The following is a 27,360-nucleotide window of genomic DNA, read 5'->3' on the forward strand; positions in this document are numbered from 1 at the left end:
TCTAGTCTAGATCTAGACTAGATGGTAGTATAGTTATCGATCTAGATCTAGTCAATCTAAATCATACTACAACTAAATTGGATCTAGATTGTAGAGTAGAGTAATGTAGAAAATCATGACATAACGTAAGCACATGACTAGCTAGACTCTAGCTAGATCTATTCCTGTATAACATGTTAATAATGTTATCTACATTCTAGATCTAGACTAGATATCTACAATGTCACTCAATGTGTTTTGAATTGATAGCACTTCGATATTTGTTTTCTATAGAAATAAATACGGGAATCAGGGATTAAACATAATTAATTTCTACTAATGAACTTACAAAAAAAAAAAATTCACGTTGGTGTATCAGCTAACTGACGGTACCAACCCGCCACTCCCTCACTCTCGCGTTCTTCATTTCTAGACTAAACCTAATTGCTTTTAAGAACCAATCAACGTATAGATCTGGACACAATGTGTTCCCCCACCTTTTTCTGTTCCCCCCCCCCCAACAGGACGGCTTAGCGTGACCTCCGTGACCGCTCGTAAGCTAGTCAAGAGAGGAAAAAAAAAAAGGATACGAAATGCGTAACGTGACGGGTTCAATGTGTATTTGCGTACTGACGGTCATTTTTTGGGAGATTTTGCGTAACGGTAGGCAGGTCTGGATGAGGAAACTGTCTCATTAGTATGTCCAGTGTAGACTGAGTTTGATTTAAAAATTAAGTGGAGTTTACTAATAGGAGATATCATGGTTTAATAATTAATTAGAGGACAACCAAAAGCATTCATCAGAGAGTTAAATAGCAACTCTTGCGAATCTAGCAATTTTTAATGGAATGTAAAGGGTCCTTGATATCTTTCACCTAAATATGAAAAAACTATCATAGTATTGCCTTTAAAATTTAATTAAATTTATTATATTTTTGTATAAAACAATAATAGCTATATAATATTGTTAATAAAAAAAATCTTTAAATTAATAGTGTAAAATATAATAATAATAGTAATAGTAAAATAATTATAATAACTTATCTAGAGTAGTTGATCATTATGTGATGAAAACAAAGATTAAATTCTATGAATATTACTAGTGGTACAAACTAATTTAAAAGATAACTAAGAATTTTTGTTTAAAATTATACAGAACTACCCTAATAGATCACATCAAATCCTATACTGTATTGAATAGGAATTTCTTCTTCTTCATCGCTCTCATTGTTATGTTGGAGTGTTCATATGACTAGACCAATACATGAGATGAACTGCGCAGTGGTTTCCAAATCAGGGAGCTCTCCATATAGTTTTCTTTCTATTGGGGTGATTTGGTGCCAATGTCTTATACGGGCCTCTTGGTAGAGAGAGCAGTTTTGGAGGACGTGTTCCTCTGGTGATACTCCACATGGGCAGATTTCACTGGTTCCAATTTTGAGCTTCCGGTACATGTGTTGTCGCATTCTGTTGTGTCCGGTCCTGAGTCGAAAGATTAGACATTGGTCTCGTCGGGATAGCTTTTAGCAAGCGTCATCTTTCTTGTGATTTGGATGGGAGCTCGTCCATTTCTCATTTATTTTATCTTGGCGAGTGTGTCAGCCTTCTCATTTCCTGCTAGTTGTATGTGAGCTGGTATCCATTGAATAACAGTTTTTTTGCTGTTGTTGTTGAGCTTTGTAAGTGCTGTTCTGAGGTTTTTAATACAAGGGGAATCAAGAGTTTTGCAAGCTTTGGAGGGTTGTTTTCACGTCTGTTAGAAAGACAATCTGACTGAATTGGAATAATTAGAAAAATATTTAACCTTATGTAAAAATATTAAATTTTATATGTAGATTAATCAATTGCTTTTAAAAAGAAAATATTCAAATCATAGATGGTTATAAATAGGGGGCTGATTGAGAAGGATTTAAATGTGTACTGACAGTGATGGCTGTATATATGTTCTAACAAAGCTCTTGATTTCATGGATAAAAATATTTCTGCCAACTCTGTCATAAAATATAGTGTTCAGTGCTGAAAATGTCAACTATCAATAATTGGTCACAAATTTGAGTGAATCGAGAAGACTTCACTGTAAGTCGTTTTTTTAATTGAATTAGGTTGAGAATAGCTTGGCAAGTGGACTAATTCAATTGACAAACATAAAAACAAAAATATGCAGTCATTTGATCTTCAAACAAATAAAAACAAGCCAACACTGGCGTAATCGGGACATTCCTTTTAAAAATATCAACATTCCAGGTTACATTGAGCACAAATTTTGTACAAAAAATTAAGAAATTTTAATTTTACTATGAAATTCAAAATACAATCGTTTTGGACCTAGGCAGACTTTGAAAGGAAAAATGGAATACTACTTCCGGTGTTTATACGCGGAAATCGAGCTACCTAGATCTACTTCCACTAGCTCTACTTCATATCAATGAACTCTAACACGAACCTAATCTATCCTAATCCCAAAAAAAAAAAAATATGCGTATCTGGCCACTCAAGACACCAAAAATGTGAGCAGGTCAGGCAGGCGCGAGTGGGAGAGACCTATTCTCTGCTGCTCAACATTAAATTATTTAAACAGTAGTCAGATTTAGCGCTACTGGGTGGGCTCAATCTGTGCACCTCGGTATGGTGACCAAGGGGCTAGAGTCGCCTAAGTAACCAGACATACTAACCTAAACTAAATGAAAGCAAGATAACGAAACTTTACTTCAAAATAAATAAAACTTCTTCTTCTTCTTCTTCATCGTTCTCATTGTTATGTTGGAGTGTTCATATGACTAGACCAATACATGAGATGAACTGCGCAGTGGTTTCCAAATCAGGGAGCTCTCCATACAGTTTTCTTTCTATTGGGGTGATTTGGGGCCAATGTCTTATACGGGCCTCTTGGTCTCGCTTGTGTGGGCTCCTTCGAGGCGGAGAGCCCGGCCCCCTACCTGCGCGGCGGGATTCCACAGGCAGGACGCCACATCTATTAGAATCGTTACTGAACTCCAACATAGATGAGGTTGCGTGTCAATGTGTTATGCGCCAGGAGGCCCATTGACTCCGACTTCAGCCTGCTTTTCTTTCTGGGTGTGCTCCCATAGCCTTTGATCATCCAAGATCATCTGCAAGGCAGCAGGTGTTTATTTTCGGAGTTTTCTCTCCTAGATGAACTGCTATCCCTAGCTAACGGGTTTCATCTACCCGGGTTTAGAGTTAGAGCGCCCTATACTCGCCTTTTGCAATCATTTCCCTGGATTTCTGAGATGTTTTTAGTAAATATTCTAACCACTGGAATACTTCACCTCATCCTCCATGACTGCAAACCAGTTGGTCCGCGGCTGTTTATTTGCTATTCACAGCTAACCCTTATATCTAAGGGTCTTTCCCCTATCCGCCACCTGGGGACGCGCTTGGTAGAAGGTGGTAGCTCCCCCAAGATAAATAAAACAAAAAGATAAATAAGAACAGAACAAGACTATAACTAAGCCACTATAATAAGCTTGACTAAGGCAACACTACAGAAACAAACTATGAAAATAACACTAGATTTCCTAGCCTAGATCTACACTCTACAGCAGCAATAACACAGCAGTTAAAACAGCAGTTACATTCAGCAGCTAAAAGCAGTTTAAAACAGCAGAGTAATAGCAGCAGTAACACAGCAGCTATAATCAGCAGCTAAAAGCAATAGTAATAGCAAACTTACAGGCCGTGCCAGGTACAGAATAATAAAATAATTAGACGACAGACCAAAGATCTTCAGCTGTCACACAGACAGATATGGTACTGACCACTGGTCAACTGTACACTGAACTGTTTTAAGACAGCATGTAGTACATCACTTTTATACTATCCCGCACTAACCTATATAAATATGCGGGAGTACAATTATAAAATCTGACACTAACCTATACAAATAAAGTATATAAATATAGATCTAACCTATACAACAAAAATACATATAAAAATATCTCTGGGAACGCAAGCTCATAATTAATTGTAATACTGTAACGTAAACAAAATGATGAACAATGCTCAAGACTAACTAGTCTGGTTGGCGCCTCAAAACCCCTTTTAAGCTCAGACGGAGAAATCGGCATCTCTGGTTCTGTCCGGTCTGGGTAGACCATAAGGGCCCCATACCCAGATCTATCGGGGTCCCTTATTACCGACCCATCGGTATGACAGAAAATGGCATCTGATGGGTAGGACTTTAGTGTAGCTGTTGCCAAGTTTTGGAGTATGGCAGGTGCTAATCGCCTCTTGGTGGCTCCCTCTTGCCCTATAAGGGACATGCTTATTTGTGGGCCGACTTCTCCTCCACGGAGGGCAAGTACTAATTATTCCAATTGGGATTCTGTCAGTGGAGAGCCCAGCTGATTTTGACAAATTGGCCGCAATGTGGAGGAGCGATCGCATTTTATGCGGTTCCTCTCTCTCCACTGTCGCACTAATATTGAGGTGGGTAGCCTAGAGTTGCCCCTTTTATAGCGCTCATAGGCTGTAAGTATCGCCCTCTCCCTCCTTAAATGTAAAGGGGCCACGTTTGTTAAGATTTCAGCAGCGTTTGTTGGGTTTGTTCGAAAGGTGCCACAAATGAACCTTAGTGCCTGTGATTGTACTTGGTCGAGTGATTCGAGGGCAGTTTTACTAGCATATACTTGAGCTGTACTCAATTTGTGATTTGACTGCCCCTAAGTACAATGTGCGTAGCATGTAAGCTTTGGCACCCCACTTTGTGCTGGCCAGCTTTCTTAGTAACGCTAACTTCTCCGAGGCTTTTCTTTCAACTTCCTGGACGTGCTGGAGCATTGACAACTTTCTATCCAGGGTTACCCCTAGATATTTGGCGTGTTTTCACGTTGGAGTCGCAGCCCACCGAGTTGAAGCTCGAATAGAGCCTTAAGAATGTCGATCCGTAGGCTGAACAGGGACCAGGTCGTTTTGGCAACGTTTATCTGAATCTGTCATTTGTCGCAATACGAGGAGGTCTGCTTGTAATGCGCCTGTATTTGGTTGGCTTTCTTGCCGGTTGACCAGAGGACAATGTCATCCGCATAAAGCAGTTTCTTTGACCGCAGTGAGGTGCGTTTCTTAAATTTGTAGTCTAAAGAAGCATCGAGACAATTTCAAGTCACATCATTGCCAGAGTCCACCGACTATAGGCGAGCTGTTAATGGGTATGAACTTTAACTGAACAATTAAAAAGCAACAAAGCAAGATGAGACGGTTATCATTGAATCCAGAAAAAAATGATGAGGCCGACATCGTGAAAAGAAGAAAATACTTCAATACCGCAGGTTCTAGAGACTAAAGGACAGCACACAAGCATGTCCTCAAAAATTCATACTGAAGAAGCTGAACCATCAGACAGTGTAAACAATACAGAAAGCAGGATAATAAACTCTAGACTGAACGACATTGGAGATTGGCCTGATGTCATCACAGATAATATTCGCATACCCCTTCTCACTCAAGGATCTGAAACAGTTCAGCGTATGGACAGTCAATTCGGAGAGGCGTATATACATCAAGAATCAGCAAAAGGAAAGGCTAGAAAGCTTTCAAAGGCTTGGTTTTTCCGGCAAATGTCAAACGGCGAGAAAGTTCTTAGAAAGTGGATGTGTTATTCGCCCAAAAAAAAAAGAATCCTTATTTTGCTTCCCATGCACATTCTTCTCAACAAGATCAAGTACCAAATCTTCATTTAAATCCAAAGATGGATTCAATGAGTGGTGAAGGTTATCCTCGAAAATAGAAAAACTTGAGACTAGCAGAGCTCACAATTAGTCATCGCTTGCTTGGAGGGAACTTGAAGTTTGCTTGAGAGTAGGGAACAATATTGACAACAAGGCCCAAGATTTGATTATACAAGAGACGAAAACCTGGAGAGTTAGTAAAATTACTATCAAAGTACGATCCACTCTTGAGGGAGCATGTGCTTCGAACTAAGCTTTGTTCCAGACCGAATACATACATATGTCTCCACAAATACAAAATGAATTTATTACAATATTGGGGGATCACGCTAAAAAACAAATCATACAGCAAGTAAAACAAGCCAAATATTTCTCTATTATTTTTGACAGTACACCTGACATTTCAGAGCTGGATCAAATTTCCCAAATTTTACGGTATATATGTTGTCATGGAGAATGACGGGGCGCAGGTTCGTGAGCCTTTTGTTGACTTCATCGACACAAAGGACACGCATGATGCTGGAATCGCTGAGATGATTCTAGAGAAATTGCGTTTGGATGGCTTAGACATAATGGACTGCAGGGGTCAAGGCTATGATAATGCTGCAGTCATGAAAGGTCATTAAGGTCATGAAAGAATTAACAATATTTGATTAATGAATACATATTATTTTGAAAAAAAAGTAAGGTTTTGCAATGTTATTAATTAGTTAAATGTTATTGTTTTTTTTTGGGGGGGGGGGCATCAAGATGAGGTACCGCACCAGGCATCATATACTCTAGCTACGCCACTGGATGAAAGGCTCAGAGAAGAACAAGCAGGTTTCCGAAGAGGCAGATCATGTACATAGCAGATTTTCGTTCTACGAAATATCATAGAACAAAGTCTTGAGTACCAGCAACGGCATAATATAATAACGCTCAGTTTCGTGGACTTCAAAAAAGCGTTTGATAGTGTCCACCGAGAATCACTGACTATGGAAAATAGTTAGAGAATACGGCTACTAGAATCTAGATCTACATGATAAATCATGATTCTATATAATCCTGATCATAATATTGGCCTAACTCTAGATCTAGTAATTTTAAGATTTAAAGTCATACGAATTCTATTCTAGATCTAGATTATATATCTAGGTTTAGTGTAGATTCTAGTCTAGATTCTAAATAGGCCCCTTTATATAGCCTGGATTCTAGATTTAGTCTAGATTCGAGATCTAGAGTAGTCCTAGTCTAGCTAGATACTAGATCTAGGTCTAGACCTAGATATCTAGACATCTAGAACTAGTCTAGAAATTTAGATCTAGTCTAGCTCTTAATTTTAGATATATTCTAGATCTATTCTAGCTCTAGATTCTATATATAGCCTATTCTATATTCTAGAGCTATATAATAGGCTATAGTAGGCCTATATACACTATAGTCTAGACTCGAGTCTAGACCTATAAAGTAGATAGAGCGATTATGATCAGGAATCAGGATTAGTAGGCCTGCTTTAGTGGGTAATAGTGCACTATGCTGTTCGCATGGGAAATCGGTTGATTTTATTTGTGCGGGCTAATTTTTTAAATAGTAATCGACATTGTTGGGGAGAGGTACGTATCTTGGAGCTGTAGCGTCCTGGGGGTGGGGGGGGGGGGGTGCGAAGGCTGCGGTCGCACCGGGTGAAACCATTTTGAGGATGACAACCAAGTTGAAAAAAAAATTATATCTAGGCAGAAGCAGACACATCGAAAAAGATAATTATATTAAAATCTCTAAATATATGCCCAAACATGCCTAGACACGTCTAGATGGTAGTTTAAGTTTAAATGTCAAAGCACAACGTTATACTACTTCTGTCTTAAAGTATAACAAAAGTAACCTGTTCAGGTGATGTTAAGTCTGTTTCTAATTTTAATTAAATATCATTATAAAATTTGCAATAACATTTGAATAAATGACATAAACAGTGGGATTATATAATACACTCATTTTACATTTAAGTAAAAATCAATAATAGTAGGTAATCAGCTCACTGTATTTGTTCAACAAAAAGAACTAATTAGCAATAGTGTTTATTGGAACATATTTGAAGAAAGTTGATGGGAAGGGATCACACCCTGAGCTACCGCACCAGGTGCCACCGACACTGTCTGGGAGGTTTCCATTCTGTTTTTATGTGACCAGTTGGATCTCTACTCTACTTTTAGGTGATCAGTTGGATCTCTACTTATTCCAGAAGATTTAGAAGATTCTTATCAAACACGAAGTGTTATCCTGTTTGCTTTTATGTGAAAAAAATCGCTAAATGATATTGTTACGATCTTCTCTATCAGAACTTCTGTAAACACTGCATAATCTTCAAGTGTGTCTGGAAATGTCTGTGGGGCAAGTGGGTAACGTTTTATGTGCACAAGTCCATCTGCTACACCACCATCAGCGCTTCTCTTGCTGATACTGGTTACAGGACAAACGTCGGTTTGGTCAAGACTTTGTTGATAAGTCTTCCGGTGCTCGCACCCTCCCTGCGAGGCGGCCCCGTCAGCACAGTTCTTGACAAACATCTGGGTGCAGCCATCAAGATTTGAGTTCCTCTCATCAGCTCTGGCATATTGCCAGATGAATGTCCTCAGCTACAAGCTTGGGGTAAGACACAACGTTGTCTTGTTCTGTCTGGCTGACGGAGGCACTCACATTAGGTACGTCTGCAGCAAAAGCGTTGGTTGAGCTATTGGTCTCCTCTCGTGTTTCTTCACCTGTCTCTTTCTGCAAGTCACCGTTGATCACATTCTGGAAGCCAGCTAACATCTGTTCTTGAAAGGTGATCAAGAGCTCTACAACATTGGGTTCTAACTCGAACATGTAGGTGTCCGGATCTTCACCATCGTCCAGCAAAGCTTGTCGGAGGCGTTCTTTAAGAGTTTCATTGTTTCTTTCAAAGCATTTCAGTCCACGACACCGAAGCTCTTTTAGATCTAGTTCATCCAGCAGTTTCACAGAAGCCATAAGCAATCCCACTTCTGACACCAGTGTTACGATATTCTCTACCAGGCCTTCTGTAAACACTTCTAAACACAACACAGCACATCTTACACAATAACTTGACAACAAGTCTCAAGTAACAATGTGGCGGTTTAATGACTAATACATGAAAAGCCAATACAACACAATTGGCTACATCAAATTCAAATGCTTTAACACATTTGAACACTACAAGTCTTTCTCTGTCTACTTCTAGACTCGTACAGCTACTTTTTCAAGGACTCACTTTGTAGCACACTGTCCTCCTTACTGCCTTGCGTCCTGGACTCAACTGTCCTTTCTAACACAGTCTCTCGTCTGTAAAGGCTTTTTGGTCGCATGACCATTACATTGGTCATATTGCGTGCATTAGCAGTAATGTCCCTTGTTCAACAGCCCTTGACCTGTGTGAATCATGTGTGTCAGTAGGCCTTTTCATTAACATTAACCCTTTCAGTCCGTCACTAGGGTTATAACAATATTTTACTATTTTATCAATTTAAACGATCAAAACAAGACTATGGTCCATTGATGACTTCGATGGGGGCCGTCTAGTTTTTGTTTTTTTTACTTAATATTCAAAAAGGAATTTATAAGATTAAGAATGAGTGCAGTAGGCCTACTTTATATGACCACGCGACCCCAGTTGCAACCTGAATATTTTACCACATTAATGATTAATTACAGACTACGCCATTATTTTTTCATTTCGTCATCTGCGCATGTCTTCGGCAACGCCCGGCCCCTTCTGAGGGCCTCAAATGTGCGTCCCGGGATAGCGCTTCCGGAATAACATCTTTGATTATGCAGCGGAAACACCAAAAAAGCTAGCTATTTATAGTTTTTCCTCCATGTATGAAAATATTCAATATCTTTAGATCTATATAGATCGGTGATCAAGATACATAGATATGTACATATAATTTTTTTTGTAGCACATACCTATATACATTTATATATTATACATGTTGTCTCTAGACTCTAGAGTGACTCTAGTGGTCTCTAGTCTAGAGATATCTCTGTACTTCGATCTAGAATTCTTGACTAGAGTCTATAGATCTAGATTATATCGGATCTATGCCATATCTGATAACACTGATGACTGAATATCAGTCATATCCATATCGCTTTATCAACTTTATCGGATCATATCCATTATATTGACCATGACGTCCATGACCATCTCCATATGATTGTCAATAATTCATTGTCAATACTGAGCCTCTGAGGCTGAATTCAGTGAATAGTATTAGTATTAATGTATTATACTTTATAGATCTTTTCTAGATATCATAATTATATATATATATGAATAAAAAAAAATTTAATGACTCAATATAATGAATATGATCAATATGATATAATTTATATTTATATATATTATATGCTTAATCATACTTGATCATCACTTGATGTGAGTGGTACTCAGTGCACTTTTTTTTAGAATCAGTAGATTTTGACTAATCTAGCAATTCTAGATCTAGTCACTTGTCTAGTAACCTAGTATTTTTAGTTAGTATAAAATTAATAAAGTATACTCTTATATTCTTATTGTATAGTGAGTTTAGTTCGAATCGATACACTTGACTCACTTGACAACTTACTCACTTGACTCGAGTAAGAATAAGATTGTTAAAAGTGATTGAGTCTTTTGAAATTTCATCTTTTAAATTTTAAATCTAGATCTAGAAAAAATCTATTTACTAGATCTATTTTTAGCATTTTATTTTTAATATTTTTTTTATCCTTCTCTACTGTCTCTAACTAGCAGTAAGTTAGTAAGTATTTGTCATTTAGGAATCTAGTTTAGTAGAGTCTTTAACTAAGTAAAGTAGAGTTACTGAGTAGGCTACAGTAGCATTGGTGTTTGCTCGAATCAATGTAGATAATATTATAATAATATTATCTATAGATATATATATTATATATATAATTATATATTTATATATATATATATATATATATATATATATATACTATAACTATAGTCTTTTATAGAATTAAGTAAGAATAGAATTATAAATTATTATAGATCTAGATCTGGCTAGTAGACATAGAGTAGACTAGATAGTATGTAAGTAATTAAAGTATGGTACTGTCATTAATGAATCAAGAGGGTTCTATTCAGATCAGTAATCCTATCTGAGATGAACTATGCAGTGGTTTCTAGATCAGGCAGTTCTCTGTACATAGTTTTTCTTCTATAGGAGGGTTTTGGGGCCAGAGTTTTGTTCAGGTCTCTTGATATAGTATAGTATGCAGCATTGAAGGACATGGTCAGCATTCTCTGGTGATGTTCCACAAGGGCAGGTTTCGCTAGTCCCGACTTTTAGCTTCCGGAACATATGTTATCTCATTCTGTTGTGTCCAGTTCTGAGTCGAAAAATTATGCATTGGTCATGTCGAGATAGCTTATAATAGGTGTCCTTTTTCTTGTAATTGGGATGTGAGCTGGTCCAATTCTCATTTTTTCTACACTCTACTATTTTCATCATTTCTTCTTGGTAGAGAGGGATTTTCATTTGTTTGTTCATTCTTCCATATTTGGCCACTATGGTGAGTATGTCTGCTTTTTCATTGCCTTCTAATTCATTGTGTGCTGGAATCCACTTTCCTTGCTGTTGATGTTAAGGTTGACATTAAGTCCTAAGTCTAGTTAATTTTAGTTAGTAGAGTAGTTACTTTGTGTCTATGTCTAGAATACTCTACTGTAACTCTAGGCCCTAGGCTCTAGACCTAGGTCTAGAATCCAGACTCTAGTTACTAGAGTAGTTACTTTATGTCTAAGTCTAGAATAATCTACTGTAACTGTACTCTAGGCTCTAGACCTAGATCTATGTATTTAATCTATAATATACTATCTTTATATGTTATTATATTGATCTATAGTCTAAAGCGTTCTATACAATGAGTCACTATGACTAGTATAGATAGACTAGTCGACCGGCGGCGTACCATACGCCGCGATTTTGCAGGGCCGACATTAGGCCACTGCAACATATGGGCCTGCACTTTTATAGGACCCACGCTAATTTTAGGTGTATAAATTATTAAATGAAACCATTTTATAACTTTAACAGATTACCTGCTTACTCCTGTCGATTTAACCGGAGGTCCTGGAAATCTCCTGAAATTGCAAAATATACGAAAAAGTTCTGGAAATATCCGGGAATTATTAAAATCTTTTGAAAATTCATACAAATCTCCTGAATTATATAGACGAAAATTGTCATTTTGGGGTGTCATTCAATATGGAAAACGATAATCCTACGCGCGATAAAAAAAAACCCAGCATTATGCAATACCCGCTATTGTGGAATCTAGTGAAAGAAGCTTCTCGCACCTCAAAATAATGAAGAATTACTTAAGATCAACAATTCTCGTAGATAGATTGAAACATTTGGTAATTCTTGCTATTGAGAGTGATCTATGTAGGAAATAGAATTTTTATGATGTACTGTATGACTTTGCTACATGCAAGGCTCGTAAATTAATTCTGTACGTCGTAAAGAATGAATAAAATGCAAAGACGAATTTATTTTCTAATACAAACTCTTAATTTTCACTTATTATCCGTATCCTTATCCAAACTTGGCCCCGCGAAATCCATTTCGCATAGGGCTCTACAATGGTTAAGTCCGGTTCTGCTACTTAGTGACAGATGAATACTATTTCCCCCCCCCCCCCCTCTTTTTTTTTTGCCTCTTAAATATCTTGGATAACTCCCTCTGTCCGAGTTGCAAAAATAAAAGAGTGATCTTTCCATGGTGTCCAAACTCTTGAGCGTGCCCTGTCGCCTCGATAGATTCTATATCATGGCTCATTATGTCTTGAAAGACGATGGATGTGCCCAGATTAGTCATTGTTTTAGTTTCTTCTTGAGACGGGGCAGAATCAGGTGTCACTAATCAAGCCAATTCTGGAGCTGCAAAATTTGCAATAGTTCTTGCATGTGAATGTATCTCTTTAAGGGCTTTCTCTTGAATTAGGCAATTTAATTTCTTTTTCTCTCTTTGAGGTTTGTACCAGCATGCAGTCTGTCTCCGTGCTGTCCAATCTTGAGCTATTTCCTCCTACATACTTTCATTTATGCCTGAAGTTCTCATGTCTTGCTTGCAGATATCTCTGTAGGTTAGTCTCTTGGGTCTAACTCCTTCCACAAGCTCAGCATAGAAGATGTCTTTAAAAATTCTTCCATCTGGCATGTGGGTGACATATCCAAGCCAACATAGCCTTCTCTGTGTCAAAAGAGCATTGGTACTGTACTTATTGGCCAGTTTGAAAATGTCCTGATTGGAGATATGATTCCTACAGGAGATGCACATTATGCATTACAGGCAGCGCATATAAAAACAATCTATGCTCCTTGATACATGTATAGCATTTTGACCAGCCCTCATTGCTATATAGAAAAGTGCTCACTAAACAAGCATTGTAGACTAACATTTATGGTTGCTTTGGTCAATTTCTCATTTTTCCAGACACAATTGGAGTTATGCCATTGCTGCAGAAACCTTTCCAATTCTTTTTGTCAACACAGTGTCTAAATTTAGGGTACTGGTGATAGTTAATCTCAGGTTGGTAAATTCCTGCACCAGTGTAAGGGTGTGATTTCCAATATGTATCTTGGATGTTTCTGTGACATCTTGTGCCAGAAATTCATTCTTGGTGAGTCTTATTGTAAGACTGAACTCTTGACATGCATCTGTCAAAGCATTTATTAGCCTTTGTAATCTTTCTTGTGAATGAGATGTAAATGCTGCATCTTATGTCAAACAGCATTTTCCCAATCAAGATACACTGTCTTTTTGTTTTGGCATTTAAATGAGCCAGGTTCTAAAGCTTTCCATTAGATCTATTGTGGATGCATACTCCATCTTCCAGGGATTTAAAAGCACTGGTGAGGGCAAGTAAAAAGAAGATGCCGAATAGTGTTGAGCATAGTCAGAAAGGCTTATGCAAGAGTAATACTAAAGTGGCTACAGATTGTGTCGGAACTAGTTTATCCTGAGTCACAGTGTGGCTTTAGGGCAGGTAGATATACAACAGATTTGATTTTGTACTTGCAGCAGCTACAGGAGAAGAACAGAGAACAAAAACAGCCCCTCTTTATAACATTTATCAATGTGACCTGAGTTGAACTCCAATTTATAGCAAGGCTGGAAGGATTAGTCCTCCGGTAGAGCATTGGGATCGATGTGACCAAAGCTTTTGACCTAGTCAGCAGAACCGGTCTGAGAAAAATTTGCTACCCAAACAAGCTACGGAAACTAGATTCAGCTTTTCATGAAAATTTACATGTCAAGAATTTTTGGTTTCCCAGACCTCTCAAGATGGAGCAAGTCTCAGGCAGTCAACAAGAATATGAGACAGGGTTTCCTCTTCTTTCCGGCAGCGGGGCATTGTTCGTCAAAGTTTGGCCATAGCCGTGAGAAATATGAAACTGATAGATCTATATAAGATTTAGATCTCTTCAATAATAATATAGATCTAGATCTAGAATCAATTTCACCCTTTTTTGTTTTTGTTTTTTGCATCCTTTACTCAAAAGGCGAGTAATTTACAGCTTTAAACACAGCACACTCTTCTTTGAATCTTATCTATACACGTACGTTGGTCAAAAGTAGATGTAGATCTTTTCATTCAATTTTATTAATTGTTATTGTTTATTTCAACCTTTTCCAAATCTAGATCTAAAATAAAGAAAGAGAAAATGTGTGAAAATAAACATAGAAAAACTGGAACAAAAGATAGTTAAGCACTAAAAAAAAAGTTTTAATTATTCCCTTTAATTGTAACTCATATCATAAAACACCTCAACTACTGTGGTGAACTTAAAATACATAATAATATCCCCTTCTAACAAGACATTTAATAATCATTTACAATAACTCTAATTGTTTTGATTCTTAGTTCTAGATCTAGACGATATATAGATCTATTCATAAATTTACTTGTATTAATTGTTTCCATTCATTTTGACTGTGTCTTTATCTCTGTTTACACATTTGAGACCAAATTCGCTGCCGAGGGCAGACACAGACAGTGAAAAGAAAATCTTAACCCACCACGGGCGGACAATGGTCATGCTTTTCCTGGATGTGGCAAAATATGTAGGTCACAGCTAGGGTTGCGTAGCCATGGGAAATACTGCAGTCCGAAGATCTTAAGACAAGCCTTATTATTATTATTATCATATCTCACTTTACGTCTCTCTCTTTCCGGAACCCTTTTTTTTGTTCCTGCTCATCATAATGCATTCCCTCTTAGATTTTTTAGGTGAATTGGAATCAGCCACTTTATAATGTCTCTCAACCACACACATACACAAACATGCTTTGGACCTGTGAATTATTGTATGACTTTTCCCCTACTCCCCCCACACCTCCTAATGAAAAAACAATAACACAAAATGAATCTTATATAGGCTCTATGTTGTTGGGTTTTTTGGCGCAATCCGTTCTAGTATACCAGATTCTCATGCTAATTTAAATCATTCATAATTTTTAGAAAATACTTTTACAATATCCTAAACTCTAAATTATTCTTTGGGATGAAGTTTTAATTTATAAATTACTATCAAAATATACAAATCCCTAATGTCATATACTGCCCATTTAGTTTTAAGAAATCTATACTTTACGATAGCTACTAGTTTACTTCAAGAGTTTTACAAATACAAATCTATTATCTGAATTATTGGTTAGTAGTTTTACAACAAAAAACTGGGTATAATTGTTTTTTCAGATACCTGATATTTAAAAATGCCTAGGGCATGTTCACAATGTGGATGTACAGAAATTGATGCTGATCCAGTCAGAGGAGATGCAGTGTGTACTAATTGTGGTACAGTTCTAGAGGATCAAATTATTGTCTCAGAAGTACAATATCAAGAGAATGCAGCTGGAGGGGCTTCTGTGATTGGCCAATTTGTCTCAAATGATGGTATTTGTAATTTATGTTTTTTTTTTATTAGATATAAAACAACTGTTGTTTTTCACACCCACAATAATTTAATGGATGTCTTTTTTTTTCTTTATTTGTTTAATTTTATTTTCACTAATAGATATTGGATTGGGATAATAATTTTTTTCTTTCCAAAATAATTTTAGTCTTCAGAATGAAAAAAATTGTCTCATTAAAAGGCAACATATTAATGGACGTCATTCAATGTTTCTTTTCTCTATACATTTTTTTCTTATGATTTTTATAAAAATTAATTTATACTATACATGAACTATGACTAAAGTATGTAAATTGGAATTCCAACTTATTTAAAAAGCTGAACTGATAAAAATTTAAGCACTATTTTCACATAGGCATTTTATTTCACTTAAAATTGATGCCTCTAAGTTACTAATTATTTGTTGTGACCGGTGTGTTTTATATGTGTGACATTTGGTTCAGGTTTATAAATGTATTTGTAGGCTTCATTATGATGGTTTGTTCCGAGATATGACATTAAACTGCACTCCTCATTGCTTAGCACTTTTGGAGATCTGGTATTTGAGTAGTTAGCATGCATTTTTGTAATTTAAGCGAATTCATCCAGACCCTGATTTATTTTTAGACTAAAAGAAGATCATTGTTAAAACTACTAAATTTTGGGCCTTACCATAGATTCAATATTAAATTTTCTCCTCCATATTAAAGAACTAAAGAAGAAATGCCAAAAGTCATTAAACATACTTAGAGCACTGTCAGTACTGTGACAGAGATACCTTGCTGTTGCTAAAAGGGAGTCTGATTTGATCCAAGTTAGACTATGGATCTATAATGTATGGAGCACTTGAAATTGAAATTGTGCCTTAAAATATTGAAGCCAATACAAAATGCTGCCCTGCTGCTCTGTCTCTGTGCATTTTGAACATCACTAATCCCAAGTCTCCATGTGGAGACTGGAGAACTCCTCATGGACATCAGAATGAAAAAGCTTGCAATGCATTTTATAGTCAAGCTAAAATACAACTCCACAAACTCATTTTTCGACTCAATATTTAACCATTCTGATGTAGAACTATACAATCAGAGGTCTAACGTCATACAGCTTTTGGGCCTTCGAATGAGAGAATCCATTCAAAATTTAACCCCACCCATTGACCAAGTCTCAATAATAGAAATCCCTCAGAATCCTCCTTGGTTGATGAATAAACCTAAATTAAATTTATTCCTTCTTAATTTTAAAAAAGAAAATACAAACCCTAACACACTACAAGTCCAATTTAGGGAACTGCAGGACACCTATGGAGATTGTGACACCATTTACATTGACAAATCCAAGATGGATGGAAAGGTTGCATGTGCCTGTTCTTTTAGGAACAAAACTATCTTCCGTAGACTCCCCTGTGGCTGCTCATCTTCACTGCCAAGTTCTGCACTTGTGGCTGTATAAGTATCAGACAGGAGAAAATTCCTCATGTGCTCTGACTCCATTTCTGCATTGCAAGCTTTAGGGAAGAAGAAGGCAGACATTCAATTGTTACATAAAAGCCTAAAGGTTTTAGAGCAAATAACAGCTGACCATAGGGATGTCTCCTTCATGAAGGAAATGAAACGGCAGACAGAGAAGCAAAGAGAGCCCTAAATGAAGCATCCCTGCTGGGACCTGAGACAATGTGGCAGGATCAGTGGGAGACTGAGACCCACAACAAGCTAAGACAGGTTGTTACGGATGTCCAGACTTAGGATTGGCCACACCTACATCACAAACTCCTGTGTTCTAAAGGGAAGGAGCCCCCACTGTGTGATCACTGTGACTCTTATCTCACCATAGAGCATATCCTCCTTGGCTGCCCCAGATACCAGGATATTAGAGGGAAATATTTAAGAAGAGATAACCTCAAAACTCTGATTGCATTGACCCTGGGAAAATACTAGGCTTTATCCGGGATGTGGGGTCGACCTCTAAAATTTAAGTGGAGATCTGGCAAAGTACTTATAAACATATATATATATACATATTAACAACAGATTTTATTACATTATTAAAAATTTTAGTAGTTGAGTTGTGATTGGAGTTGTGTAACTTTTAGCACTTGTCCTATGAAGGGGAAATAACCCTTGAGGGATTATGGGCACAACATGGCCCTAAATTGTGCCGATGTGCTAAAAATTCAAAATATCAAATATATTAACTGCCACCCACCGAGAGTGACAGGATTGGTGGGAGGCTGAGACCCACAACAAGCTAAGACGGGTTGTGGCAGATGTCAGGCATTGGTGCACATCTAAAGGACTGACACAGCTTGGAAGCAAGACCATGTCCAAACTTAGGATTGGCCACACCTATATTGAGCACTCCTTTGTTCTAATGGGAAGGAGCCTCCACTGTGTGATCACTGTGACTCCTAATTCACCATAGAGCATATCCTCCTTGACTGCCCCAGATACCAGGATGTTAGAGAGAAATATTTTAGAACCTCAAAACACTGATTGCGTTGATCTTGTGAAAATACTGGGCTTTATCTGAAGGTGGGATTGACTACTTTGACTACTAAAATTGAGGTTGAGATCGGACAAAGTACTTATATCGTCCCGAGACATGACGTTAAACTTCGCTCCTCTTTCCTTAGCACTTTTGGAGCTCAAAAGTGCCCTACTTCTTTTCTATCATTGTGTCTGCCTCCTCTTTTCCTAAGTCTGCCTTCATTGATCATCACACTGTCTCCTTAACTTTAAATTCTCACTACGTCCTAGACCAGTCCGTTTGCCGTGGACTGCGACGGGTAAGGGGGTATAAAGAGATCCTGGTGTTTGAGTGGTGGCTATCTGAGGATAAACCACAACAACACAATACTTTGGCTCCAAGTTCCCCTAGACCTGAGACCCAGATGGCCCGCTCTGGGTCAACCGGCTGGTCATGCCGAGCTACCAGCATAGGTCGACGACCTATGCTGGAGGGCGGTGGCTGGAGGGTCAATCAGGGAGCTGCTGTATCGGACACATGTCCGATGTAGCAGCTGACTGAGTATAGCACCTGTGTAGCCCTGGCGGGCTCATTCTGGACATCCGAATGGCCCGTCCCCTTGTCGGACTCGATGGCGGGTGGGGAGCGCAGGTGCCGAATTAACAAAAATATATATGGACAAAAAAACACACACAAAACTACTTGCCCCAGACCTATGTCTGGGCAAGAAACGTCGAATTGATGATAAAAAAGAGGAGGTCCCAAAAAGCTGTGCCACCTGGCCATCATTTCTGGTGGTTAGGTGCACAGAGGAGGGAAAAAGCCTGACAAAGTTGAGCCCTTTTATTATCTATAAGGGACTCAAGTCAGTAGTGGGAGAGCCCAAGAGTGTGTCTAAGCTACACAAATCAATGGAACTCCTTGTAGAAGTAGACAGCAAGACACACTCTGATGGGCTTTTAAGATGCAGAAGAGTCTGAACACCAGCAGAGGTGTAATCAGCTCTAGGGACCTACTGGAATGTTCCGAGAAGGAAATAGTGGAGGGCATAGAAGGAGTCACCCATGCCCGGCGCATTACCAGGCGCAGGGAGGGTGAGGAGGTCAAAACCGCCACTATTATCCTCACATTCGGAACTAGGACACCGCCAGAGTATGTGAAGGGAGGATACCTACGAGTTCCAGTGAGGCCCTACATACCTAACCCCATGAGGTGCTTCAAGTGCCAGGGTTATGGACACGACGCGGCAGTCTGCAAGAGGAACACTGTGTGTGCCAGATGTGCTGGAGAAGGTCATGAGGACAAGGGCTGCACAGCCCAGTTCAAATGCCCAAACTGTCAAGCTGGCCACTCAGCCTACTCCAAGGACTGCCCTGTGTGGAAACAGGAGGTTGCCGTGCAGGAGTACAAGGCAAGAAAGGGATGTACCTTTAGCCAGGCGAAATCGGCTGTACTGGCCCTACCCAATGGCCAATTCGGCTTGACAAAGACCTACGCCCAGGCTGTTGCTAAGATAGGAAGATCCATAGCCACACAGACGGACACATTGACCCCACCACCCCCTCCTCCTCCTCCAACTCAGAAGAAAACACCGCCAAAGAACACACCTCTGAAGAAACAAGAAAGCCCTGTTGTCATGCTAAAGAACAGGTTCTCTGTGCTCGCTGATGAGAGCATGGAGACTGAGCAGCATGTCAAAACCAATACTCCGGGAGAACCCGGAGACATCATGTCTGACACAGGTTCTCCTCAGAGAACCCAGCCAGACACCCCAACCTCTACAGAGTTAGAGGTTGACCAACTCCCTAAGGGGAGAAATCAAAGCAGAGAGGATGCCCGAGGTGAGAGAGGAGGAAATAACCTCCGCTCTAACCAGAGGGATCTCCCCTCTCCAGAGAGAAAGACTTCCCCCAAAAGGGGGTTGTCCTCCTCTCCATCCAAACCCAAGAATAAAAATACCAAGGTCACTGGAATAAAGGGAAACCCCTCCGGGGGCCTCCCAAGGCCAAATAGCTCCAAGTAGGTCATCTAGAATAAGCCATGGATTCCAGAATTGTACAGTGGAATTGTAGAGGCCTCAAGGCCAATTACGAGGAAATGCAGCTACTGATGGACTCTGAGACTCCTGTAGCTGTCTGCTTACAGGAAACATTTCTGAAAGATAGCATCAGCTTCCGAAGCTACCGTGCTTATAGCAAGAATGTTGAGGATGCAGAGAGAGCATTAGGTGGAGTCTGTATCCTTGTGAAGGATAGCATCCCCCATGAGAGGGTAGAACTACAGACCACACTACAGGCCGTAGCAGCTAGGATAACCCTTCACAAGGTTATCACTTGCTGCAGCCTGTATCTACCACCAGGCGCTCCATTAAACCGAACAGACATGGAGGACCTATTGAAACAACTCCCCCGGCCTTATTTAATCCTTGGGGATTTCAATGCCCATAACACCATGTGGGGATCCAACAATACCGACACAAGAGGTCGTATGCTGGAGGATATCTTCCTCCAACATGATTTATGCATACTTAATGATGCATCACCGACCTACTTGCACCCAGGAACTGGATCACTCACATGCATTGACCTCACCGTATGCGTCCCCGGACTTCTGGACGACTTTAAATGGTCAGTTAGCAATGATCTACGGGGAAGTGATCACTTCCCAATCATCATTACTAACAATCTCCCTTCATTAGGACGACCTCAGCGGTGGAAACTGAATAAGGCCGATTGGGAACAATTCCAAAAAAGATGCTCCGAGGATATCACAGAAAATATCCTCGATGAACAGAACCCAGCTGATACCTTTGCTAGCAAGCTACTAAGTATAGCCAGGAAAGTTGTACCCCTAACCTCTGCAAATCCAAAACGGCCTAGCAAACCATGGTTTGATACAGCTTGCAAAAGTGCTATTTGCGATAGGAAAAAACGACTGGCTGCATTTATAAAGAATCCTTCCCAGGAAAACCTAAAACTATTCAGGATAGCTAGAGCAAAGGCTAGACAAACCATACGGTCAGCCAAAAGGAATTCCTGGAGAAGTTTTGTCGGCAGTCTGGATGCCAAAACTTCTGCTAGAGCAGTTTGGAAGGCAGTAAGGCGAATCAAAGGGAAAGAATCAAATGCAATAGGGCATTTGAAAAACCAAGGACGAACTGTCACGTCCCCCAGAGAAATAGCTGACTGCCTTGCATCCTCAATAGCAGAAAAATCATCCACTGCACACTACACGCCAGAGTTCCAAAAAGTCAAAACCAGGGAGGAAAGACACCCCATTGATTTCAGGTCAGAGAACAATGAAGACTACAACAAACCGTTCTCGCTTGAGGAACTGAGGGAATCGCTGGACAAGTCACATGACACAGCGCCTGGAGAAGACGAAATCCATTACCAGTTCCTCAAGCACCTTCCCGAACCCTCATTGGCAGTCCTGCTAGGGGTCTATAACTGTGTGTGGCAAACAGGCGCTTTCCCAAACAGCTGGAGGAAAGCCACAGTTATACCGATACCTAAACCGGGAAGAGACGGCTCTGACCCAGCTAACTATCGACCAATAGCACTAACAAGCTGCATCTGCAAAACCATGGAAAGAATGATTAACAGTAGGCTGGTCTGGTACCTGGAAAGGAATAAAGTGATCTCAAACTACCAGTGCGGATTCCGGCAGGGGCGGACAACAACTGACCACCAGGTAAGGCTGGAAGCTTATATTAGAAATGCATTACTCAGAAGAGAACATCTAGTAGCTGTATTCTTCGATATAGAAAAGGCCTATGACACAACCTGGAAACATGGCATTCTACGTGACCTGGCACTTATGGGGCTTAAGGGACACCTCCCCCGTTTTGTGGAGGAATTCCTGAAAGATCGAAAATTTCAGGTTCGAGTGGGCAACTCCGCTTCTGACACTCATGACCAGGAAATGGGTGTACCCCAGGGCAGCATTCTGTCAGTCACCCTGTTCAACATTAAAATAAATAGCATCATAAATGCGCTGTCCCCTGGCATAGAGTGCTCTCTGTATGTTGATGACTTTGTCATTCTTACTTATGGGAAAAACATGAACACCTTAGAAAGAAAATTACAGTTATGTTTAAACAAAATTCAGGGTTGGGCAAACTATAATGGTTTCAAATTCTCAGACTCCAAAACAGTTAGTATGCATTTTTGTAATCTAAGGGGACTCCACCCAGACCCTGAACTATTTATACACAAAAAGAAGATCCCTGTCATGAAAACTACAAAATTTTTAGGCCTCACCTTAGATTCCAAATTTAATTTTCTCCCCCACATTAAGGAACTTAAGAAGAAATGCCAAAAGTCATTAAAAATACTAAGAGTACTCAGCCATACGGACTGGGGAGCTGACAGAGATACCTTGCTGCTGCTCTATCGGAGTCTAATTCGATCCAAGCTAGACTACGGATCCATAATATATGGAGCAGCAAGGAAGTCGTACCTAAAAATACTGGAACCAATACAAAATGCTGCCCTGCGTCTCTGTCTCGGCGCGTTTCATACATCACCTATCCCAAGTCTCCATGTGGAGGCTGGAGAACTCCCCATGGATATAAGAATGAAAAAGCTTGCAATGCAGTATATAGTCAAGCTAAAATCCAACCCCACGAACCCTGCTTTTGACTCCATATTTAACCCCACAGAGGTAGAATTATACAATCGAAGGCCTAACGTCATACAGCCGTTGGGCCTTCGAATGAGAGAACCCATCCAAAATTTAACCCCACCCATTTACCAAATCTCTAAAATAGAAACCCCTCAGAACCCTCCTTGGCTAATGAATAAACCCAAATTAAATTTATCCCTCCTCAATTTCAAAAAAGAAAATACAGACCCAAGCATACTACAAGTCCACTTTAGGGAACTGCAGGAGAGCTACGGAGATTGTGGCACCATCTACACAGACGGATCCAAAATGGAGGGAAAGGTCACATGTGCCTGCTCCTTTCGGAACAAAACAATCTCCCGTAGACTCCCCGATGGCTGCTCCATCTTTACGGCCGAATTGCACGCAATATTGCTTGCACTTATGGCCGTAAAAGCATCAGAAAGGAGGAAATTTATAATCTGCTCCGACTCCAAATCTGCATTGAAAGCTTTGGGGCGGATGAAGACTGACATCCCATTGGTACATAAGAGCCTGAAGCTGTTGGACCAAATAACAGCTGACCGTAGGGATGTCACCTTCATCTGGGTCCCCTCCCATGTTGGCATTGAGGGAAACGAAGCCGCAGACAGAGAAGCAAAGAGAGCCCTAAATCATGCGGTGTCAGGAACCCAAATTCCCTACTCGGACCTGAGACAAAGTATTGCCTCTTCCACCTATCGAGAGTGGTTCCTTAGGGGACTGCAGGCACGACATGGCCTAAATTGTGCCGATGTGCCTCAAATCAAAATCAAATCAAGTATTGCCTCTACCACCTATCGAGAGTGGCAGAACCGATGGGAGGCTGAGACTCACAGTAAACTCATGCAGATTGTGGCGGATGTCAGGTGGCGGCCCACATCTAAGGGTCTGACAAGGCGTGGTAGCACGACCATGTCCAGACTTAGGATTGGCCACACCTACATCACGCACTCTTTTGTACTGAAGAGAGAGGAGCCCCCACTTTGTGAGTACTGTGACTCTCGCCTCACCGTGGAACATATCCTCGTTGATTGCCCCAGATACCAGGATGTCAGGGCGAAATATTATAGAGTCACTAATTTAAATACACTATTTGATAATGTCGACCCTGGGAAGGTACTGGGCTTTATCCGGGAAGTGGGGCTATCTACAAAGATCTGATTTATGAATTTGTGAATATGCACTATTTACATTAGATTTTTACCAAATATTTAAATTTTTACTACCTTTACTATTTTAACTGTGAATAGACCTTGATTTTAATGATATTACTGTATAGAATCTGGCCCTTGTTGTTTAGAGAGAGAGGGATCCTTAGGGGACTGCAGGCACGACATGGCCTAAATTGTGCCGATGTGCCTCAAATCAAAATCAAATCAAATCAAGTATTGCCTCTACCACCTATTGAGAGTGGCAGAACCGATGGGAGGCTGAGACTCACTGTAAACTCAGGCAGATTGTGGCGGATGTCAGGTGGCGGCCCACATCTAAGGGTCTGACAAGGCGTGGTAGCACGACCATGTCCAGACTTAGGATTGGCCACACCTACATCACGCACTCTTTTGTACTGAAGAGAGAGGAGCCCCCACTTTGTGAGTACTGTGACTCTCGCCTCACCATGGAACATATCCTCGTTGATTGCCCCAGATATTAGGATGTCAGGGAGAAATATTTCAGAGCCACTAATTTAAAAGCACTATTTGATAACGTCGACCCTGGGAGGGTACTGGGCTTTATCCGGGAGGTGGGGCTATCTACGAAGATCTGATTTATGAGTTTGTGGACATGTACTATTTACATTAGATTTTTACCAAATAATTAAATTTTTACTACCTTTACTATTTTAACATTTTAACTGTGAATAGACCTTGATTTTAATGATATGACTGTATAGAATCTGGCCCTTGTTGTTTAGAGAGAGAGTAGTCCTCAAGGGACTGCAGGCACGACATGGCCTAAATTGTGCCGATGTGCCTAAAATCAAAAATAAAAAAAAATAAAAAAAAATCAAAGTACTTATAACTATATACATATTAACAACAGATTTTTATTAGATTATTAAGAATTTTACTATTTGAGTTGTGAGTGGACCTTATTTTTAATACCTCAGTTGTGTAACTCTTAGTACTTGACCAACATAGGGAAAGTAACCCTTGAGGGATTATGGGCATGACATGGCCTAAATTGTGCCAATGTCCCAAAATTCAAAATCCAAATCCATTCGTAAGGATGGATAACCGTACGATATAACTTGTATCAAACTTTCAGACATCTACTTTAATGACTGAGCAACTTTTCATGTAGCAGACAAGACATTTATTATGATGATGTTGAAATATTTATATATATATATATATATATATATATATATTTATTCATAGACACCACATAATCCACTATAGTACACAAATTAATGTAGTAAAAAAAAAAGTTCCCCTTTCAGACCTTGTGGTCTATAGAGCAGATGATGTAAAGATCATCTGATTCTGTGGCTTACAGTTAACGAGGGTGTCATGTTGCCAGCACAATGACCAACTGCCTTTACTTTCCCCAACTAATGTCAGGTATCCATTAGAGCTGGGTGGACACAGAGGCGCCCGAAGCTCCTGAAATAAAAAATCCCAGTCTTAACCAGGATTCAGAAGGTTAAGTTGATTCACTCTAAAATCCATAAATGTAGTGAGTTTAGCTCACTAAGTATTGATGTTGTGGTTTTAAACTTGTGGTACCAACTTTGAGGTGGTGACAGTTGTATTAACCATTAATTGATTTTGGCATTAATCCTACATGAGATCATAAAAATACACAGATAAAAGCAGTAGCAAATACAAAACCCAAAAGAAAAATCTTACTCTGGAATAAATGTAACCTAACACAACTACACCAAGCTGCATTAAACTTTCAACAAACTTTCTTATTAGAAAATGACATTAACCAACCAGTCAATGACCTATGGAATTTCATAAAAAACCATCTTAAAAGCATTATAGAAAATCATATACCAAATACACATGAAACAAAATAAATAAATGCTGGTTTAATAATAGACTAAAGAAGCTTTGTAAACAGAAGGAAAACCTATATAGAAAATTTAAAGAAACTAAGGCAGAAAGAGTTTACAAAAAGTATATAAAAATTAAACACTTAACCCAAAAAGTAAGCAGACAGCTGCAGAGTGAATACATAAACAATGTAATATCTAAAGATAACAACAAAAACCTATGGTCATACATTAAGTCTAAGAAAATGGAAACAACAGGCATAGCGCCATTAAAAATGAACATAACATAATACATAATGATAATGAAACTAAAGCAAACATCCTAAACAAATACTTTGCATCAGCATTCTCAGCCCCAGGAGACAAAAGACATATTACTTAATTTGAACCAAGTAGACAACATAGAAGATATAGTAGTACAAGAAAATGAAATTCAAAAACTATTAGCAAACACCAAACCAAATAAAGCGTCTGGACCTGATGGTATTCCAGCTAGATTACTCAAAGAACTAAGCATTGAGCTAGCACCAGTGTTCAAAATACTCTTTCAGGCATCGCTTAACCAGGGCAGAGTACCAAAGGACTGGAAAGAAGCTAATGTCACCCCCCTATCTGACCCAGGAAACTACAGACCAGTATCACTTACCAGCATCACATGTAAAATCCTAGAACACATAATATGTAGCAACATCATAAACCACTTAGACAAACATAATGTCCTCACCCCATACCAACATAGATCATGTGAAACACAACTAATAGGACTAAGGGATGATTTTTCAAAAGGTTTAGATAATAGTGAACAAATAGATGCTATCTTACTAGTTTTTTCTAAGACTTTTGACAAAGTTCACCACCATAGTTTGCTTAAAAAATTAAAATATTTCGGCATTAATGGTCCACTGCATCAGTGGATTAAAGATTTTCTGATAGGGAGAGAACAAACTGTAATAATAAATGGCTCTAAATCAACACCGATAACAGTAAACTCAGGTGTACCTCAAGGAACAGTCTTGGGTCCACAACTATTTTTAATTTACATAAATGATTTACCGAATTGCATTACTTCAGGAACAAAAGTCAGATTATTTGCAGACGATTGCATAATATATAGAACAATAAAAACAACACAAGACACAGATATTTTACAAAGAGAATTAGATGAATTACAGAAATGGGAATCAAATTGGAGCATGTCTTTCCACCCAGAAAAATGTCAGTTGTTATGAGTAACAAAAAAACTAAAACAAATTAATTCCACTTATCTTATTCATGGCAAACCAGTAACACAGACTAAAAATGCAAAATACCTAGGTGTTATAATAAATGAAAAACTGTCATGGAATCCACATATTGATGAAACTATAAAAAAATCAAACAAAACATTAGGATTTATTAAAAGAAATTTCTATAAATCAAATAAGAACATAAAACTAAAATGTTATTTAACCTTGGTTAGGCCAATAATAGAATATGCATCCTCCGTTTGGGACCCCTCAACTCAAGAAAACATTAAGAAACTGGAACAGACACAAAATAGGGCAGTGAGATTCATAACAAACAAATATTCACATTTGACTGTGGAACAGACACAAAATAGAGCAGTGAGATTCATAACAAACAAATATTCACATTTG

The 27,360-nt window shown here is 39.0% G+C and overlaps 1 protein-coding gene across 9 annotated transcripts in view; it reads left to right on the forward strand.

Annotated features, from left to right (window-relative positions):
• Positions 1–1,964: 1,964 nt before the first annotated feature.
• Positions 1,965–27,360, forward strand: part of LOC106057125 (transcription factor IIIB 90 kDa subunit-like) — a 63,885-nt gene continuing 38,489 nt past the window's right edge. The window contains exons 1-2 of one of the 9 annotated variants that reach the window (XM_056024491.1): positions 1,965–2,055; positions 15,417–15,614. In XM_056024491.1, coding sequence (XP_055880466.1) covers positions 15,434–15,614 — 181 coding nt within the window. In that variant the 5' untranslated portion in view covers positions 1,965–2,055; positions 15,417–15,433. Of the gene's footprint in view, positions 2,056–9,506; positions 9,523–9,566; positions 9,583–9,628; positions 9,930–10,268; positions 10,287–12,392; positions 14,783–15,416; positions 15,615–27,360 lie in introns of those variants that run through there. The other 8 variants (XM_056024493.1, XM_056024492.1, XM_056024485.1 and 5 more) reach the window with 8 other exon arrangements.

This window comes from Biomphalaria glabrata, chromosome 3 (genome assembly GCF_947242115.1).
Source record: "Biomphalaria glabrata chromosome 3, xgBioGlab47.1, whole genome shotgun sequence".
NCBI lineage: Eukaryota > Metazoa > Mollusca > Gastropoda > Planorbidae > Biomphalaria > Biomphalaria glabrata.